Source organism: Drosophila gunungcola, unplaced genomic scaffold, assembly GCF_025200985.1.
Source record: "Drosophila gunungcola strain Sukarami unplaced genomic scaffold, Dgunungcola_SK_2 000074F, whole genome shotgun sequence".
Taxonomy (NCBI): domain Eukaryota; kingdom Metazoa; phylum Arthropoda; class Insecta; order Diptera; family Drosophilidae; genus Drosophila; species Drosophila gunungcola.
Window position 1 is genome coordinate 363,642 of NW_026453237.1, and position 19,519 is coordinate 383,160.

Sequence of the window (19,519 nt, forward strand, 5' to 3'; positions counted from 1 at the left end):
GTCGATGTGTAACATTAAAAATATACTTAAAGTCTTGGTGTAAAAAAAGTAAACATAAGAAACTGATAAACATATTGGGCTCAAATGATAACTATTGATTTGCCTTGTACGCTGAAACTTTTAAAACTATTTAAAAATGTAAAAGAACGTAACAAAATTTATTTTAAAATAGCAACTCCATAGATTTTGGTATCACACTTTAGACCATTAGGTTGTACAATTAAAAGAACACAGTTGTAAGTTAATTATTAGACCTTTATTAAACTTATGATTTATGCAAAATACAATTGTCATCTCCAGCAGCTCAGGGACTGCAGTTGATGAATGTATTATATATGCTGCATTTACAAACTGTCGTTCGAATCTGGGTATTGGGCATTATCATCGGATATATCATATATCTCGCTATTGGGCTCATTTCTAATTTGATCTAAACAAAAAAAGTTTGCTTATTTAATTTCGATTTTACTTTTGTTGGCGCCTTATTCTTTTTTAACATTTTTGCTTGTTTTACATTTATTAGCATGCGGTTTTTAGGTTTTCCATTTTATAGATTTAATTTAATTAAATTTGTTATTATTTTGTTTCGTTAAAATGTTTGTTAAAAATTCTTCGGTTTTACATTAGTGTCTTAGCTTATATATTATGTTATTTTTACGGTTTTTAAATCACTTTACACAGTACAAGCTGCGTATGTTACAAAAAAAAAAAAACAATTGAATAACTTCTATATTTCATTTATCATGCGATGCTTGTGGCTTAGACTACGGATTACAGTTATCAATAGAATTATTAATATGATTATTGTTGGTATTATTATTTTTATAAAAAACCTTTACAGTTGTTAAAAATTAAATTATCGTTTGCTCAGCACGTGCCATCGTATAATTAATTTATTTTAACAATTGCCTACGTTTTATTTGATTTAATTAAATACAAATATATATTTATTTAATTATATTTTTATAAATATTTTATTTACTTTCGTTTCGCTTGATGTTCTGGATTTAAGGTAATTCGCGTTACATTTGTTTTGTCACATAAAGTAAGCTAGACTCTATATTAGATTTATATTTAAATATTTAGACTACAAAGTAAACTATATTGTGTAAGAATATATTTGTATAAATATCAATTCGATTTTCTTCTGCCTTCATTTTGCGAGGAAGGTCAATAGAAATTATGTACAAAACAAAGTGGTCAAGATTCGAATTGGAAATCAGCAGAGTAGATCTATCGAAATGCCCGCTATGGTCGCCATAAATCCAGACTCAGATTTATAGTCGCAGATCGAGAATTGCGTATAGAATGCTTGTAGAGATAGTTACGTAGCTGGTTAGTGCGAAAGAGCCTTGTATGAACGCAAGGAAAATCATAATTAGAACACCTGAGTTTTACATTTACACATATATCATGTATCATATATCATGTATCATATATCATGTATCGTATCATATCATAATTAATATCAAGAGAGTTTGCCTACGCCTATATCATTCGCATTTAAACGGAAATTGAGGTCTTTCAACCATCCACATCAGTGTCAACTATATTCGGATTATACTATTTCATTAGGTAAATCAAAAAAAGAGACTCGAAGAAACTTGTGCAAACATTTAGGGACTAAACTACGATATATCAGTTTAATTTTAAGTTCCTATATATGTGCAAGCTTTATAAATATGTTACATAGAAAGTTTCTCGTGTCGTGTATGTGTGTGTGTGTGCCTGATTGTGTTCATACAATATCTTGCGTACGCAGTTGTCATTACATCACGTAAACTAACTAAAAACTTATACCCAAGGAAAAAAAAAAAAGAGTTACGATCTGGTACACGTATAAGTATGTGAATATCGAGAGCTAATTAAGGTGCATTGCTAGGGACAGGCCGAAAAGCCAGCGGCGCAACGCGGATCCCGCTTACGAGGCATTCGAAACCGGAAGCGTTACGGGCGCCTGTCTGTAGTACGCATTCGCCCCCTTGATCGGCAGCGGATGGGCCTCCGTGTTGAACACCCACTCGTCCAGCGGCAGCACAGAGTCGTCCGAGAACAGCAAGTACAAGTACTGCAAATAACGCAATTGATTAATTTCGAGTTTAAGCAGGGGTTTTCAAAAGATTCTTCTGGCATTTCGTTGTTCTGTTGTATAATTTTAATTTGATAGTAGGGGGTTAGCAAAAATTTACTGGTATTTAGAAGTTTTTTTTATTGATTAATTTGGATTTTCAAGAGGGGATTAAAAAGATTCTAATAGTATTTTGGAAATTTAAATTTTTGGATCATTCAAAATCCTACTTCTGAGAGAGATCTATTTTAAATAAATATTGTAATGAATCATACCAATTTCAAATCAAATAGTTGCAAACCTTTTTCTTAATTAAAACGAATTTTAGTTATAAGTCCTGACAAACATATAAATTGACAATCAATTGATTGAAAAACAAATAGCCGTAGTTATTAAGTTTCGAAAAAATTATATCAGTAATGAATATAGCTTTAATAGGGAAAAACATTAAACATTTGTTTTGACAAGTATACTTAAGAGACAGTCTTTTAAGTTTAAAATCTCATTTCTATGGATAATAAAATCAACAGCATAAAAAACTTGTATTATTCTGTTATTTTTGCTTAGAAAATGATCACTTCTAATATTAATTTTATGAAAGCATTGCTTATAAGCAATTAAACACGAGCTGCAGAAGATTAAATTTGGTTTCTTGATAGTCATATTTGGTGATCGTTTACCTTTAGCGTTTCGGCGAGGAAGAAACTCTGCTGGACGTCGTCCTTTTGTGGCTCCTGCTGGTAGACGTTTCGCAGGCCACAGTATCCGTGTGCCGTGCGGCAGTGCTTCTCCAGGGCGAGGACCGCCTCCCAGCCCCAGTCGCGGTATTTCTGGTCGTGCGTGAGACGCCACAGCACAAAGTAGCTCTCGAAGGTCTCCGGCCGCAGGATGTAGTACTTCTCCTGCGATCTCAGTGCTCGCGCCTCAACCGCTTCGCTAAATCTATATGGGATGACCACAAAACTATTAGAAAAGCACAATGATTTTATGGAGTAATAAGCCAACCTAAAGGCCTCCGGTCCCAGCTGAGTGGGTGCCCGAATGTAGCTCTCGTGGCAGGTGTTCGTAATACCCTTGCCCACCTCCATGTACTTGTCCGTATAATCATTTTGCCGTGTGGCAGCTCCCAAAGCGAAAAGGCCACCTACAAATTTAGGTAAAATTAATATTAAACAAGTTATATATTAGATTAATTTAGTTTTTAAGACCCTTTCAAGTTTAAACACTGTGTGTGCTATAATAACAGACTAACAAACTAACAAACTCACCCGAAAAGCATGCCAGATGATCCATCTTGTGCTCCAACCGATCGAACTTGAGATCGGAGACATATGTCAGTCCGCCGGGACTGAATCGCACCATCTTGTCCATAATGGCCAGCATCGCCTCGTCGTACATCTCGCGTGCCTCCTCGTCCGTTTGGCCAGATTGCAGCCAGGCCTTCAGCAAGTACTCGTAATAGCTGTCGCCCAGGGCTCCCAATGACATATGCACTGTGAGGAAGTTGACAGTTTAGTAACTTAATCAGTAAAGATTTAAGAATAAGGCATAAGGCCACGCTAGATCTTTATAAATCATAATTGTGACTTGTAAGATAATAATAATGAGCATAAGGAGATATACGAAATCAATGTACATTTATAAATATATATCATTTATAAATATATATATATATAAAATGGTTTGGAAAGAAATATTAAAATGCCAAATAGTTGCACTTGACCATGTTATTTAAAAAAAAAATTAAAAAAAATTTGTGTTTTCCTAATTTGAACATCTTTTAGAACATTATATTTCTATATGTGTAAAAAAGGTTAAATTTTGTAACTCATCGTACTGATAGCTTTAGAATTTAAGTATAATCTGTTTTACTCCTTTAAAGTTCGAACTAAAACCAATTCGATAATTTGTTTAGGTTAAGCATTTAATTATATAAAGGATTGTTAAGCTTTGTATTATTTGTAATGACATTTTGTTTTAAACTTTATATCAATACTAAAATCAATGTATCCTCTGTCACTAGAATGTTAAATAAATTAAATTGTGGATTAAAAATTAAAACAGAAACAGAAAAATTACTACAGCAATAAGTTTATACAAACAAGCTTACACTTATGTAAATCATTCAGCTTGTGATTGACATTCTAAATTAGAAAAATAAAGTTAAGGAAGATCCCTGTTCCAACTACAAATCTTGAGTGGCTTAAAGACCCCTAAAGAACGACCCAACACTTACGCTGTCCCCATTTGCCCGTCTTGGGATTGAGGAAATTGGGGTACAGGCCCTTCGGTTTCTCGATCTCCTTCAGCACCTGGCGGATGGTCTGGACGCGCTCCCGGTACAGTGGATTCCCGGTAATGTCGCTCAGATAGGCGAACTCCAGATGCAGGGTGCCGAATTCGGACAGGATGGAACTGCCGCCGGAGGCCCAGCCGTAGTTTTTGGCCACACCGGTCTTGGTGTTGACCAGCGCATAGGGAATCCCCGTGGGCGTTTGAAAGGCGGGCAGCAGCTTGTCCGCAATGTGCTGGGCCTTCTCCTTGTACAGTGGATCGCCCGTGAAGGCATACAGCGTCAGCATGCCGCCGACAAATCGAATGTTCGTCTCAAACACACTCAACTCCGCACTGATATTGTCCAGCGAGAATTTCCGTTCGATCCAGTCACGACCCTCGCGATACTCCTTCTCCAATCCCATTATGTACAGGGTGTCCAGGCCGTCGACAATGGTGGCCCCCAGATCGTAGGATCCAAAGATACTGCCCGAATGGGGACGCTGCGACAGCGGTCGCAGTTCATTTTTGCCCCACGCGTACAGTTTGTAGTTGTGCCACGCATGCTCCATCATCTGAAAACGAAAAAATTTGTTAATTTTTGTATTTTCTGGGTTTCGGTGTTGGTTAAGCCTCACCATTTCTTAATAACTTAAAAACTAAGTATTTTGTTTGCTAGTGTTCAAGAAATAAGGATCGTAGATTATTAAATAAACTTCATAAAAAAAAACTTTAAGCGCATATATTTTATTTTTTACCACCCATTTGAGTTTTATCATTTTGGGCGTCGGTTTTGCCCCACCCATTTGTAAGATTGTTTTTTGTAAATTATATAAATTTTTTCAATTAGCAAATGATTTATTTTTCTAACCAAAAAAGTGAGAAGTTTCAATTTACAAATTTAAATTGAAAATAAACGATTGTAAATGCAACTTTTAACGCCAAAGGACCTGCAACAAATTGCAATCATTCTGCATGGATACAATATGCAGATTTGGGCATATTCCGCGCTATTTCTATATTTACACTCTGCTTAATATTTGCCCTTGGGTGTTGAAATTCGTGTCATATTTAGTTTCTCGCTTTCAACTCGGCTTGAAATGTTTGCCTACGTCAGTGCGACTATGTGTTTAAGTTGATTTTCCCTTTTTTTCAATTGAATATCGCTCAGTTCCACACAAACACACTATATACGTGGAAAGTCACGTAGTTTGGCGGTGCGGTGGTGGCAGAAAAATTGTTAATGAAATGGGCAGCGGAAAATCTTTTTCATTTCATCACCCTATGAAAAACCATGGGCAGTATATTGATTGAAAGTATTTTGTATAAGTATTTTAGCATTGATAATTGCGCATTTAATTTAAAAACATTTTTAAACATTATTTGTTTGTTTGTTACAAAATATTTTAGAGGCGGTAATATAATTTGTGGTCCTGAATTTATGTCAGAAAAGAAATCTATCCATGTTTATAATTTGTGTGGGTAATAATCTTAAAATATTGATATCATAAAACAAAATATACAATATATATTTTGAGCCGTGACTAGCGAAATAATTAAACAGTTATTAGGATGTTAAATAATAAACTTATAATTCAAATATATATTTCAAAATTATATGTATCTTAATTTATTTTCAGAGTGGTTAAGTTTTAAAACATTTTTTACAAATATGATATTTTTTTTTTTAAAAAGAGTCAATTTAATTTACACTTTAGGTAACTTTCTTATACGAAATGAAATCTTTCTTATAGAGTACAGCGCCATTATTTTTTTTTAGCTTCCGTTTGGCTTAGTGCAAGTATTTGGCTATGCACCTGCGTGTGTGTGTGTGTGTTTGCATTGGTGTGGCCTCTGCTATTTTGCATTTTGCCATGGACTTCCGCTTACCAACAAACACACACACACACATACACAGCATAATTCGACATTGCATACTTTGGAGCGCCATTCTCTCGCTTTCTCTTTCTCCCTCTCTTGGTGTGGCTTTCATTTCAGTATTTTTTGCTAAAATTAAATTACGACCACAGGACAAAGCACTCAGCAAGTTCGACCAAGGACCAAGGACCAAGGACCAAGTACCGAAACCCCACCCCCACACATTCTCCTCCTTGTTATGTTTGCTTTCGCTGCTCGCAAAAGTGAGAGAGAATAAGAGCAAGCGAGGGCTGAACAAATATTAACAATTTTCCCGGTAATTAATTAAAGTCCAACGCGTTGACATAACCTACTGAACAATGCCTGCAAAACATCCAACCCCATCTTAACCCCCACAAATGTTTGGGATCAAATCACGCCACGCTTAAATCTGGCCCTATTTAGGGGTTAAGGTCGCCATCGAGTTTAAGGTTGAGGCCGACCTGGGGTTATGCATATACAAAGTAATTGAATTAATTTGGGAATTTATTTGGAAATTGTACCTAATTTAATAATAGGGAAACGGCCATATACATTAATTTGGTGTTTCTTAATCTTTATTCTTTTTGGGTAGGCGTTTGTTTTTGGTATATGTTTATCATTTCGATTTAAATATTTGTTCTAATTAACACATTATAATTATATATAATTATATGTTTTACTCTAAATTATTCATTTTTATATTTAAATTTAAATGTACGCCTACTTAAGTTAAAGTTATATATTCAGCATCCATTTCAGAGTGTTTTAAAATATTATATTTTTTTTAAATATTTTTATTTATAATTTTCATAGAGTTTTATTTTTTCTAAAATCTTGTCTATACGACTGCGTCTTGTTTAAGTTTTTTTCTTCAGTTTAAGTTTAATTAGCTTTTGTATGTATGTAATCGTTTTAAAAAGATGTTTTTTTTTTAACCAGCCTAATTAGCAATGTTTTATTTGCGAATTGTGTACTCCTAACGGACTACAGAGAAAAAAAGAATACACGCCCCCACGCCGCCCACAAGCCCCGGAAAATCGCAAAGCCGGTGGTCACTAAAAGAAAGGTATATAAAACACGACAGAGAGATGGCAGCGAAATGAAGCAGCGCTGTCAGTGAATTAAGAGTCGAAATGTTTACAACCCGCAAAAACACTTTAAACGGATTACAACAGCTGCCAGAAAGTGTGGGAAAAGGGGAAAATGGGAAAAGCATCCAAGGACGAGGGATGGAGGTCAACAGACATTGAAATGGAAGCAACTTTTGTGTTTTGCCTCTGGCTGTTTCTTCTCAGATTTGGCGTGATTTAATGAGCCGCAGCTCAGATTGATGGATGACATGCAGGAATGTCAAGTGCGTGGCGAAACGAAAAGAGAATTAAATAAAATAGAAGGGGGGAAATACAAAAGAAAGTAAATACTTTGATTGTAAAAGAAATAAAAAAGAAGTTAACATTTAGATAAAATTAAAAATTAACAAGCTATGAATGGGGTAAATTAAGAAAATTGTACAAATGAATATATAGTAAAACAAACTTGACCTTATTTTAGAAATTATAGATTCTTTAAGTTAGCAAATAAGTCTGGAAGCATGAATTTAAAGTATCCCCTTTTTTTAATAATTAAGTTTTTGACTTTTCATTGCTTTTTAGACATTTTTATGATAAAAAAAGTTTTCTATAACAAATGCTTTCACTTCAAATGCTGTCAATATTTAATGATAAATGACAGTGCTCAATGAACTGCAAAAGGAAAGGATCTAAAACCAAGAAATACCCTTTAAGATGAGCGTATTAGCCAAAAACAAACTGGTTAAGCCAACATATTCCATTATACCATTATATTCCCCAATTTACACCTTCACCCCATACCTGATTTTCAATACAAGTGGTAGCTAAGCACTGGAAAAAGAGCAAAGTATCTCAATCATCAGGACAACTAATTTACGGAAATTGCTTGATGGATTTGACTGATTGATTGAATAATTTTGGTATTCTTGTGGCTGTATTTACACGCACACACACTCGCTCATCCATCTGTGTGTGTGTGTGTTTTGTGTATGTGAGTTGTTTGGATGTCTTCATTAAGCATCATGTTATATCCTGGCAATGTGCAAACGTCGCACAAAACGTGCCATAGGCGCAGGAATGTCAGCTTCAAATGGATGTGCGTGAGTGCGACATCACCGTGCAGCTACAGTGAGCCCTCGACATGTGAAAAACACATATTAAGTAACTAAATGAAATTCTTGCTAATAAACCAAATTTATATAAATATACAGAACAAATAGTTTTATTACAATTTATAAGCCTAATCAAAAACTAAAGTCAATGTAATAGCTGGACATATAAAAAAAATATAAAAAATAAATAATTTTTGTTTTTCTTACAAGAAATATCTCCTGTACCCCTAAACGTATGTGTTTTATGTATATTGGTATGTTTGAACATAATTTCCGCAATGGAATGTCCCAACGTGGCATAAAAGGAGTGAGCAGGAGGGAAGTAAAGAGTGAAGGGGATAGCGAGTGGGAGACACTAGTCATATGTCACAATGTGTCCACATCCCAGCCGACAGGTGACAAAAAAACTGCACCGAAAATAATATAACATACAGCTTTCAAAGGGGCATTTTTAATGAGGTTTGTTAACATAAACTCAACATAAAGTTATTGACCACATTAATTAACACATTATTTTTAATATATTAAAGTCATAAAAAAAAAAAACATATAATATTTCAAAATTAGTATTCAATGGGTTGATTTATGGTTGACTTTATGTTCGAGTAAAAAAAACAATGATGTAAATTCACAATATATAGGGACTGCTTTTTTTTGTGTATTCTAGTTGATTTCTGTGTGCAATTCCGAAACATGTGATTTTTTTTTTGCCGGGCCCGCAGCAATAAAGGGTTGAATTTCGCGCAGTGTGGGCTGTCGCACACTTCTAGTTTGCGTTGAGTTTTGAGGCATGCCGCAGCTGAATGTTGGCACTCGCTGGAATTGTTTTCCGTCAGCCGCTGGCACGTGACTTTCGTCATTCACTTGATGGCATTTCATTTCACTCGTGCTCTCATTTTTAAAGCCCCGCTCAGAACAAGACACCCTTCTGCTCCTCGTTTGCTCCTCATTCGCCCTGTAGAGCTTTCTTTTCTTGCTTTTCCCAAAAATATTCCCCCGCCCCCACCGTCCATCGTCCTTTTCCATCTAACTTTAATGACAGTCCCTGGAGAATCGAGCGATTTACGAGCGCAATCTTTACAGCCAAAAAAATGAAAAGTTGAAATGGCAAATATAAGAAAGAGACAAGCAACCAGATGAAAATAGAGGGGGTGCATCATTATTGAATAATCCAAAATATTATCAATGCAACGTTTCTGTTCTTGTCCAAACAAAAGGGATAAGAGTACAACCAAAATATGACAAAAAAAATACTAAAATGTAGTGAAAGTTTTGTGGAAAAAATATGCACACACACACACACACACACACACACACACAAAAAATAACATAAAAACTTCACAACTTCCTTGGCAGCGAAAAAGTTTAACCAGAAACTCTGGCAAAGAAAAATCATTTGCTTGAGGCCATAAAGCAATGCAAAATACGCGGCAAGAGCTTTTCTTCCAACTTTCCGCCTGCAATCTAGTTTTCCTTTCCTCTTTCTTCGTCTGTGCCGCTTAATCTTTGAGAATATATTTAGCCAAATCACAGCACTTTGGGCCAACTAACTCGATTTCTTACGTACCCTAGGATTTTTGTAATATCACAGGAGCACGTTTATTGAACTGATCTTTGAAAAATTTTGCAATCAAATGAATCCTGAGGTAAAAATCGTGGAAAAACACACTTTAAAAAATAAACCAATCAAAAAAATAAAACATTGCATTGTTATTTGGTGAAGAAAAACTTTAGTTGTGTTTATATCCTATCTTAATTTAACTGTATGGAGCTTTAACTATATATTTTATTTTATCCAACGAACTTTAAGCCCAGCATACCCTTTGTTATTTAATTGTCATAGGGTATTTTTGGAAAAACAATCTAACAATTTGCATTTGCCAGCGGCTGCTGTAACTGGGGGGCGTTTTTGGTGAGCGCACGTGGCATCATCACAAAATGTGAACTCAAACTTTTCTCAATTTTTTGCTGAAAGGACAAAGATTAAATAAAAAAAAAAATCAAAATAAAACGAATGCAACTGCGGGGAAAAACCCGAAAGAATATTTTTTATTGTACAATAAAGTGAAGAGAATGAAAGTTTGCAAGCAGAGAAAAATAATTTTTCTTTCCATTATCATTTCCTTTTGGTTTTTATTCCTGTTTATGTTGCAAATTCCAAAGTGTCCTGAAATTTGGCTCTGCTTTTGCTTTCATTAACTAGCTATGTTAACCCCCTGCTGACCCTGTGCTTTTGACAATGATACTGGTCAAAAGCGAAACGGTCAGAATGCTCAAAAACATGGCCATCGGTCAAATACACACACACACACACACACACACACACACAAATACCCATACCAATGCCACAGCAAAAGTGGGTTAGTGTCAGTGCTTCATCGGTGTTGGTTGTTGTCATTGGACTTTTCGTCCATCTGATGACCGCACAGTGGTCAAAAACATGAAAGAAAATTAAAAAAAAAAATGTAACATCTATCAAAATTTTAATGGCCTGTATTTATGCTCACAAAAAAATGTAATGTAATAAATTTCTTTATTTCATAAAATCCCAAAATATATTATGTATTTTTGAACTGTATTTTTAGAACATTATGGGGAAAGAATTTCCTTTCCATTTCATATATATTAAGTCGCAAAGCTACACTGACCAACACATTTGTCGCGAACTAAGCTGGATGAGGTTCACAAGTATTTTTATATTTCATAAATTTTGTAGATTCTTTTTAAAATAAATTTAAAATAAGAGATCTTAAATTTGCTTATTTTAACATACTTTTATCTGTAAAGCTCAGTACATACTAAATCTACTACATTTCAGATTCTACCACTGTTCGGATTTTGGCATTTTTGTTGTATTCTGTTGTATTCTGTTGGTTTTCCACTTGGCCCGGCGATTTTTGACGGTCAACCGAATTGGTCATTGCTACGCAATGTTGTCCCCCAAATGCCTCACACAATTCCCCTCCGCTTTTTCCAATTTCCCGCTTTCCTCCTCACTTACTTTCACCTTGGACAAGTGGCTCAGTTGTCTGCGTTTGGCTTTTCAATGCTTCGTTCGATTCATTTTTCATTCCAATTCCCGTCGTAATTTGCATGGGCAAAATGGGGTGGGAAAACTGAGAGGAAGGAGATTAGCAGGGAAGGGCGGTCAAATGGCTGAACACAATTCGATTATTAGCTGCCAACATGTGTAGAACATGAAAAGCAAAACAAGGCAGCACAACAAAAAGGCAAAACAAACGAAGTGAACTGAAGAAATAATGAAAAGAAAGGAAAGTAGATGGCGGGAAAATCGCCTCCGATGGACATACTACCCCAAGGCTATTGGCTATTCGAGAGAAAATTCTGAACTTGAGTTATTATTACGGCTTGAAAGATAATGAATTATGTGAATAGAAAAATAGAAAATGAGCATTCAATATCGGATATTTCTAATAAAACAAGAATGTGTTTTTGAATTTATAAATTTAAGATTCTACAATTTCTTTCATTTATTCTGTCATTCAAGCTAAATTTTTTCCAATTTCCGAAAAATAAGAATAAATTAAAGGGAAAATTTGATTATTAAAGAAAGGGGGAAACAAAATATATTTTTGTATGTTTTCACAACTTATTTAAAACAATTTGGTGTTGATTAAGGTGCAAAGTGCAAAATTAAGCATACCCAACCATGAACACTTTTGCGAACTTTAGTTCAACATGTCCTTTAGTTTGCCATTTCCCGCCATCAGAAAGATGGTAGCATCATCAATTGCTAGTTAACTTACCTGCAATGAGAAATAATCGGAAAAGAACAATGAATAAAACATCAGAGGCAAAGAAGGCGTTGAAGTAAGCCAACGAGAAACAAGAAAGTTAAATTGCAACAGATTGTTATTGTTTTTCCTCAGATTTTTCGCTCTGTTGCCCCATTTGTATCAGCAAGGAAAATTGCAATTCTTAAGCTACCTTTTACATACGAGGGGGGTATGTAAATGTCTTTATTTGTTTTCATTTCACCCCTCAACCAGCTTTTTCAGGTACTCGTGTAATCACACATTCACCTGCACAATATTTGCACACAATTTTGCAGTCCCCTCACAAATGGAAATCATTGTCTCAGTGATTGAGGTATGTATATTCATCTCCAGCTCGTAAATGGAAATTTAAGTCAATAAAATGAAATCTGGGTTCAAGTTCTCATTCAAATAAATAAGGAACTCTCTTATCCGTCATTCTACTGCAACTTAATCCTTTTCAGTTCGATTGGCATTTTCAAAGTGAGATCTACATTTTAAGTAAGCACAAATACTTGTCGATTGTTGTAGTTTAACTGATTAACTTATTAAAACCTAAACATGAGTCATATTTTATGAGTCTTGGTTCGCAAGGCGTCACTAAAAAAAAACAATTGTCATGAATTGGAAAGCTTAGAGTTTGTTATTTATTTTTATATAAATTATATATATAGGTAAGTAAAATTGGAGTCCTTAAAAGCAATTAGGAAATAAAATACTTAGAAACTTCATAGATATGTTTGTATCTTAAATTTAAGGTTAGGAGTATTTCAATGTCAAGGATTTTAATTTTTTTCCCCCATTTTGCAGTGTTTTTGCAGCAATTGCAATTTGTTTAGGCGCATCGCCTTAGTCAAGGTCGACCGTTTTCCACGATTCTATACGTATCTACTTCCAGTTGACACGGGCTTTTGAGCCGTTAAGGCGTAAAGCAATGGGCACAGGACCTTCCCCTTGTGCCCCCCCTCCACTGCGCGAAAAGTGGTGTAACTATGGCCAACCACGTAATGGCAATTGTACAAAAGAAGGAGCCAAGTGAGCGTAATAAACGCCAAGATTTAGATCACATTCACTGGTGGATAAGTTGGAGGGTTTAGGTGGCTTTAGAGAGGGGTTAGTTGGGAGCTTCAAAAGTGCGATTTACGGGGGGGTTTTTTGGGAGCTATTTGGATGGCATTTGGTGGGTACTGGTGAGGTTGGAACCTGACACCTCTTTTAGTTTAGTTCTCTTGTTTTTTTGTTTTGATGTTGTCACGTGCTTGTTTAATACCGCCCCGAACATTTCCAAACAAGTTGTCCGAAAGTAAATAGAGATACGGAAAAATAGTAATAGTTTTCCTGTTCAATACAATCCTCTCTTGATAATAATAATAATACAAATTTTAATTTGCATCTAAAAGGGTTTTAACTTAGAATTAATTCAAGAAAACATCAGTTAATTTGTTTTCAAATGTTTTTTGCAGGAAATACTGAAATTCTAAAATAAGCCTAAATGTATATATTCCTTCTTTCACAAAATTAAAACCAATATTATAGTATTTATTTAACACCCATGGGTTTAACCCTATCTTGATTGGGTTGCCTATCAGTGAGGCATTTAATGAAAGGGTCAAGCATTAAAAATATATACTCCACTTTGGGTTCACACCATTTGCACCGCCGTTTAACCCCCGACAGGTGGGTTAAAGGCTGCCTGTCTGTCTGCCCACCTTGACTCACCTTGACGACTTGGTTTCGCTTCTCGTAATCAATCAAACCGCTGGAGGCGTTGTACTTGACCCCGCCGAAGGGCAAAGGTGGAGTGTCCACTAATGGTGAGGGCGAATCCCCGGAAGAATTGGGGGAATCACCGGAAGAAGGCCAAGTGGTGAAAGTTGGAGGTGGTGGTGGAGGAGTAGATAATGGAAGAGGCATGCCTTCCGACGGCTCCTTCAAGTGATTATCCCGGACTTTAACCTTACTGCCACCAACAACTGCCGATATCTTGGGCACTTCCAGTGGCTCATGCTCCTGACCCTGCTCCTTTTGCATTTGCTCCTCCTCATCCTCTTTGCTGGCATTCAACTTTAGATAAACATTTCGCGGATGATTGTTCACATAGTTTAGCTCCTTGATCTGGTTCTCATTGTTGCTGACACTATCGCTGGCCACCTTCTCGTTCAATCGGATTATGTTCGAGAGATTTATGTTATTGATCAGGGTTATTCCGGTGATCCCGACCAGCACGATCACAAAACAAATTCCGGCGATCAACAGAAGCGGTGTGGTTTTCGACGTTTTTGGGCACATTTTCGTTTTGATTTCTTTGATTTCTTTGCTTTTGTGCTTTGATTTTAATTTATTTTTTCATATTTAGAAAATTTACATCCTATTCTATTGTAGACATATTTTTTATTTTAGAGCCAACAGTTCCAAAGGGGTTTTACAGGATCTTTTTTTTTTAAGAAATGTGTCTTTGAGATCAGACATTCTTAATATCCGAAATTGTTTAAAGTTTTTACAGAAAAGAATGAATTATTTTTACTATAAACTTTACTTATGTTTTTCAAACAGAATACTTGGCAGAATTTTCCCCAAATTTTCAATCCAAGATTTTCCATTTGACGACCTTTTCTGTTTTTGGTAAAGATACCTTTAATTATTTTCTAACATTTAAATACCAATCATTGACAGAATATTCCCAAGTTTTCATTCCAAGACTGTACATTTGACAACCTTTTTGCTGTTTTGTTAAAGATACCTTTAATTCCCCTTCGTATTTAACATCACTTGAAGCAATCTCCTTTCAGTTTGCCTTTCCATAAGTACTTCGCCAGCAAAGCAATATAAAAGTTGACAAGGTTTTATTGCATTCCTTCGTGAGTTTTTTTTTTTTTCTTTTTTTTTTTGTCACAGCAGCAAAAACCAAAAGGACATCCTGGCTAACAAACACAAAGTACGGGAATTTCCTCGAATAAAAAGCACAACAAATAAAATGTGTTAACGCTGGAAGATGAGAAACGTTTAAGGTGAGAACTGGACCCATTTAATGTCTAAGAATATTGTCTTTTTTTTCTGCAACTCGTTTTCCCTTCAACGTGGCGTGGTAGCTTTTCTATTCGCCATGCATATTATGAATTTGCCAATTTTTGTTTGAGCCGTACGACAGCACTTCAAATTCGAATAATCAATGGAGAAAATGGGAAAAACAGGGCATAGTTTTGGAAATGGTGGAAAATTTCGGGGGTAGAACATTGAGAAAAGCGAAGGTCAAGATATCTGGGCCAGAATTTTGCAAGCAATGAATGCTCTCATAAAGAGCAGAACAACTCACAGCTCAAGGTCAAGAAAGAATTAAAAACCAAACTGGATCATATCAGATCAATCCGATAACAGCCTATTCAGTCGTTTTTTCTATTCAATTTTGTTTTCATTCTAAATTTATTTCCCCGCTAACCTCTTCATGTGGGAATTCATACGGCGACTGTTTTAATTGAATTCACATCAATTCAGCGCACGCCAGTCAACAAATGCCAAAGTATACACTGTACTTTGTCAAGTCAATTGCCTAAAAGAGTGAAAATGGCTGATAAGGCACCTATCAATATAAAGAAACAAAAAGTATGACGATTTTGAGCAAGTTTCCATTGCGAACTCTAAAGGGAATTTAAAAGTTGTCCCGAAATTAAAAAACAACACCAAGGGTTTGCTTATACGGCATTAAGAGTACAACAAATATTTCGCAAAATACAAAAAAAAATTGAATTAAAAAAATTCATTTGAATTAAATTTTTAGATATTTACATCAATTCCGAAAATAGACAAATAATACATTTAAGAAAGATTATTATTTTATATTTAAATCAAAGCGAAATATATTTAAATTGAGTAAATAACATTTGTTATACAACTTGTAAAATTTTTACTAAAACTTTTCCATAGATAATACGCAAATTGTTTGAGCATTTATAGTGTTAATGCCCATATATCATGGGAATAATGGGACTCTTGCCATAATGAAAATTGTGGATGAACGATGGGAGAATCTTTCGCTGTGAATCTTTTAAAGAATCTCATCTCCCACATAGCACCCATATATTCTCTTTAATTTTGAGTGTTTATTTTGCTTTTGGCAACTGCAGCTAGTTAGGGAAAAGCACATTGAGAGATGCGTTTAAATATAGAGTGAAAAGGGGCGAAAGGGGGGTGGCGTCATGGGAAGTAGTGGGTGGGGTGGGTGGTAGAGTCGACTCAAGGACAAGCTCGCTAGGCAGTTGGCAATTAAAAGAAACACGAAATGAAAATAAAACATAAACACAACAAAGTGACACACAAACACACGCACACACATATAGAGTGGTTTTTCCAGAGAGAGGGGAGTGGAATGGGGTTGGGCTGGGTGGTTACTTGGGCGGTGGGGAAAACCTGAGGCTGCACAAAAACAACAAGTCAGGAGAAAAAAAAAAAACGTGTCAAGCGCAACGGCGGCACTTGGCGAACGAAGAACGAAGCCAAAGCCTCGGGGGTCTCTAAACCTCTTTTCACCCAAGCCACCCACTTCTATTGCCACCCAACACTACCTCCATCCGCATTTTCCACGCGTTGCACCTGGCTGAGGAAATGAGCCAGGAGGGCCAACATTTCCATTGCAGATTGCTGGAAAGTTGTGACAAAAGGCTGTCGTCCATTTAGCTTTCTCAATCAATCTAACTCTTTGGGAAGAGTATTGAGTTCACCCATACCTACTCAATTTTTTAGACATTTCTATTTATAATTATATAGACATTGGAATGCCACAAGCACAAAGACCTTTTGATAATCTTAACTTTTTACTTATTAAATTATTTTTAATTTAACAATTTTAAGCTCTGTACTCAATTATTTAGTGTATGAATTACTCGTCTTTGTGTATATATATTATTGTGACTATTCCAAATTCCTTAATATTGATACTAAAACCTATTCTCGAAAAATATTTTTCTTTATACAAATTCAAATATTATAACTTTTGATGAATATCTCTACACCATTGAGTTTTACAAGTTTTTAAGCCTTTATCTAAAATTATAATATTTAATATGTATTTATTTTAATATTAATAAAAAGTAGTACTTTAAACGTTGAAATTTTCATCTTTCGATTTATATACTTGGTTTTGACCTTTTCGTTATCTTTTTAATTTTCTTTCTAGCTACTTATAATTCAGTTTTTATTTACTCTTTAGCTGTTTAACCCACTTTATTTGTTTGTCGTAAACAATTTGTCCAGTTGTATTTATATTAATTGCCAATTAAGGTGACAAAGCGATTAATACTAGAAATATGAAGTGTATGTAAGTAGATGCTAAAAAAATACTTCCACTTCTTATTTTTTGCATTAGTCACCTCTTTTCTGATGCTCTTGATAAAATGCATACACATATTTTAACATTTTTGACCATTTTAATAACCTAATTCCAACTCCATATCGCACATCTCCTAATCTCACTTCAGATATTCGCACTTTTGAGGTATTTAATCACCTTCTGGCACCTTTCGCCCCCCTGTTTTCTCTGGATTATTTCAATCCAGCCCAACCCAGAACACCCCCAAGTCGACATCATCCCACCACCCTTCCCACTTTATTTTACCCACTTGGAACTGTTGCTCGTGCTCCGAAAATTTCTATTTATTTTCGGTTATAACCAAAAATTTAATTGAAACCTCAATTGGTTCGCTCGAGAGTCCACTATTTCAGGGTTGGCACTTTCGTGACACATTTTATTTATAACTAAACGAATTTGTTGCTGCTCCGATATGGCTAATAGCTTGTCTTCTATTTGTTTTTATTTGTATTTTTATTGGGTAGGGTAGATGTCTCCTATCTATTTTTTTTTGTTTTTTTTCGGAATTTTTTCGCGCGTGAACGAGGCGGCAGAAGTCGAAAACAGAACGAACCGAATGCGGTGACTGAGACTACACCAATGGGCCAGAGCCAGTCCAACAAAAAAGACCAGAAAAAAATAACACAGGAGCCGAAAGCCAAGAGCCGAGCCGCAAAACTGACAGACGAGCGAATTGCTAAGGTCAGAGATGGTGTCTTGGCATTTTTTCTTGGCTTTTAAGGACAAAAACCGACAAAGGTTTCTGAAATATATATTTTTTTAATTTTAACCATCCCAGTATTCACAGTTTAATACTTAAGGCTATCTAAGTTCAAAGTATTTTCTATTAACATAACAAATTTTACATCGATCATAAAAAGCATGACAGTCATAGACCGTTTTTAATTACACGACAAAACGCTCTGCTAAAACGTTTTAACTGTTATAAAGCCGTTTTTAAACTTTGTTAATTAAATATTCTGCACCAAAAATGTAAAGTTATGTCAGTTAAACGGCACCCAGCAATCCCTAAACATTTTTAAAATGGTATTGTTATTATTATTTAATTATTTATTTTTTTCAAAATGCTAATGCTAACTAATGCTAACTTTTTCGAAACGTACAGAACTCATGTTTATTGTTAGGAAAGTAACCAGTTTTTGTAAATATTTTAAGAATACCGATATAGTAGGGCTACTTTAAACAAGAGTTATATATTTTAAAGCAAATACTTTAATTAAAAAGTAATTATAATTTTTTTAAACTTTATTATGGTTTAAAAAAAATAGAAAAATTAATAGAAGTTACAGTGATTGCAATTAGAAAATGGGAAAAAAAAGTTAAAAATAGTTTTTATATTGTGAAATGTTGAGGGATGACTAAAAAATCATTTGTAGCTATATTCAAAATGACAGCACTGGCGGGGGTTAAACGAAAGGCAGAGCGACGAAAGCTAACGACAAACGACGAAATCGACGAAGTGCATCAAAAAACGAAGAGATGCTGAGTGAGAGCGGGAAACGGAACGGCAACAGGCGGAACGGAACGAGTAGAAATGGAACGGAACAAACGCACACACCCGCAACCACACGCATTGCAATGCGCAACAATTTGGCAATGGAGAAATTTCAGAAAAGCTCCAACCTAAAAGCTAAACTGGAGGGCGGTAAAATGAAAGGGGGCGGAAGTATTTAACGGTAAAGCCACATGGTCGCTGTATTTAAATTAATAAATCAAACAAAAAACACAGAAATAAGTTAACATTGCAATGTAATTTGGTAATTGTAGCCAACAAAATAAGGACAGTTTAATAGACTTGAATAGAAATAATTAAGATCGTTTTATTGTCTAAATTGCTTACGCTTATATTAGTTGGTTTAAATTATTAAAATATAGAAATATTCAATTTTAAATACACCCAAAAAAGAAATTGTCATAAAACTTAACTATTTTTAATTAAACTGTTGGGCATGACAAAT

The 19,519-nt window shown here is 35.1% G+C and overlaps 1 protein-coding gene across 3 annotated transcripts in view; it reads right to left on the minus strand.

Annotated features, from left to right (window-relative positions):
- Positions 1-234: 234 nt before the first annotated feature.
- LOC128264563 (mannosyl-oligosaccharide alpha-1,2-mannosidase IA) overlaps positions 235-19,519 on the minus strand; it is a 56,512-nt gene continuing 37,227 nt past the window's right edge. For 2 of the 3 annotated variants that reach the window (XM_053000117.1, XM_053000115.1), the window contains exons 2-6: positions 4,305-4,917; positions 3,337-3,561; positions 3,074-3,212; positions 2,749-3,010; positions 235-2,068 (exon numbers count right to left, since the gene is read on the minus strand). In XM_053000117.1, the coding sequence (XP_052856077.1) occupies positions 1,922-2,068; positions 2,749-3,010; positions 3,074-3,212; positions 3,337-3,561; positions 4,305-4,917 (1,386 nt within the window). In that variant the 3' untranslated portion in view covers positions 235-1,921. Of the gene's footprint in view, positions 2,069-2,748; positions 3,011-3,073; positions 3,213-3,336; positions 3,562-4,304; positions 4,918-13,918; positions 14,573-17,811; positions 18,081-19,519 lie in introns of those variants that run through there. The other variant, XM_053000118.1, reaches the window with a different exon arrangement.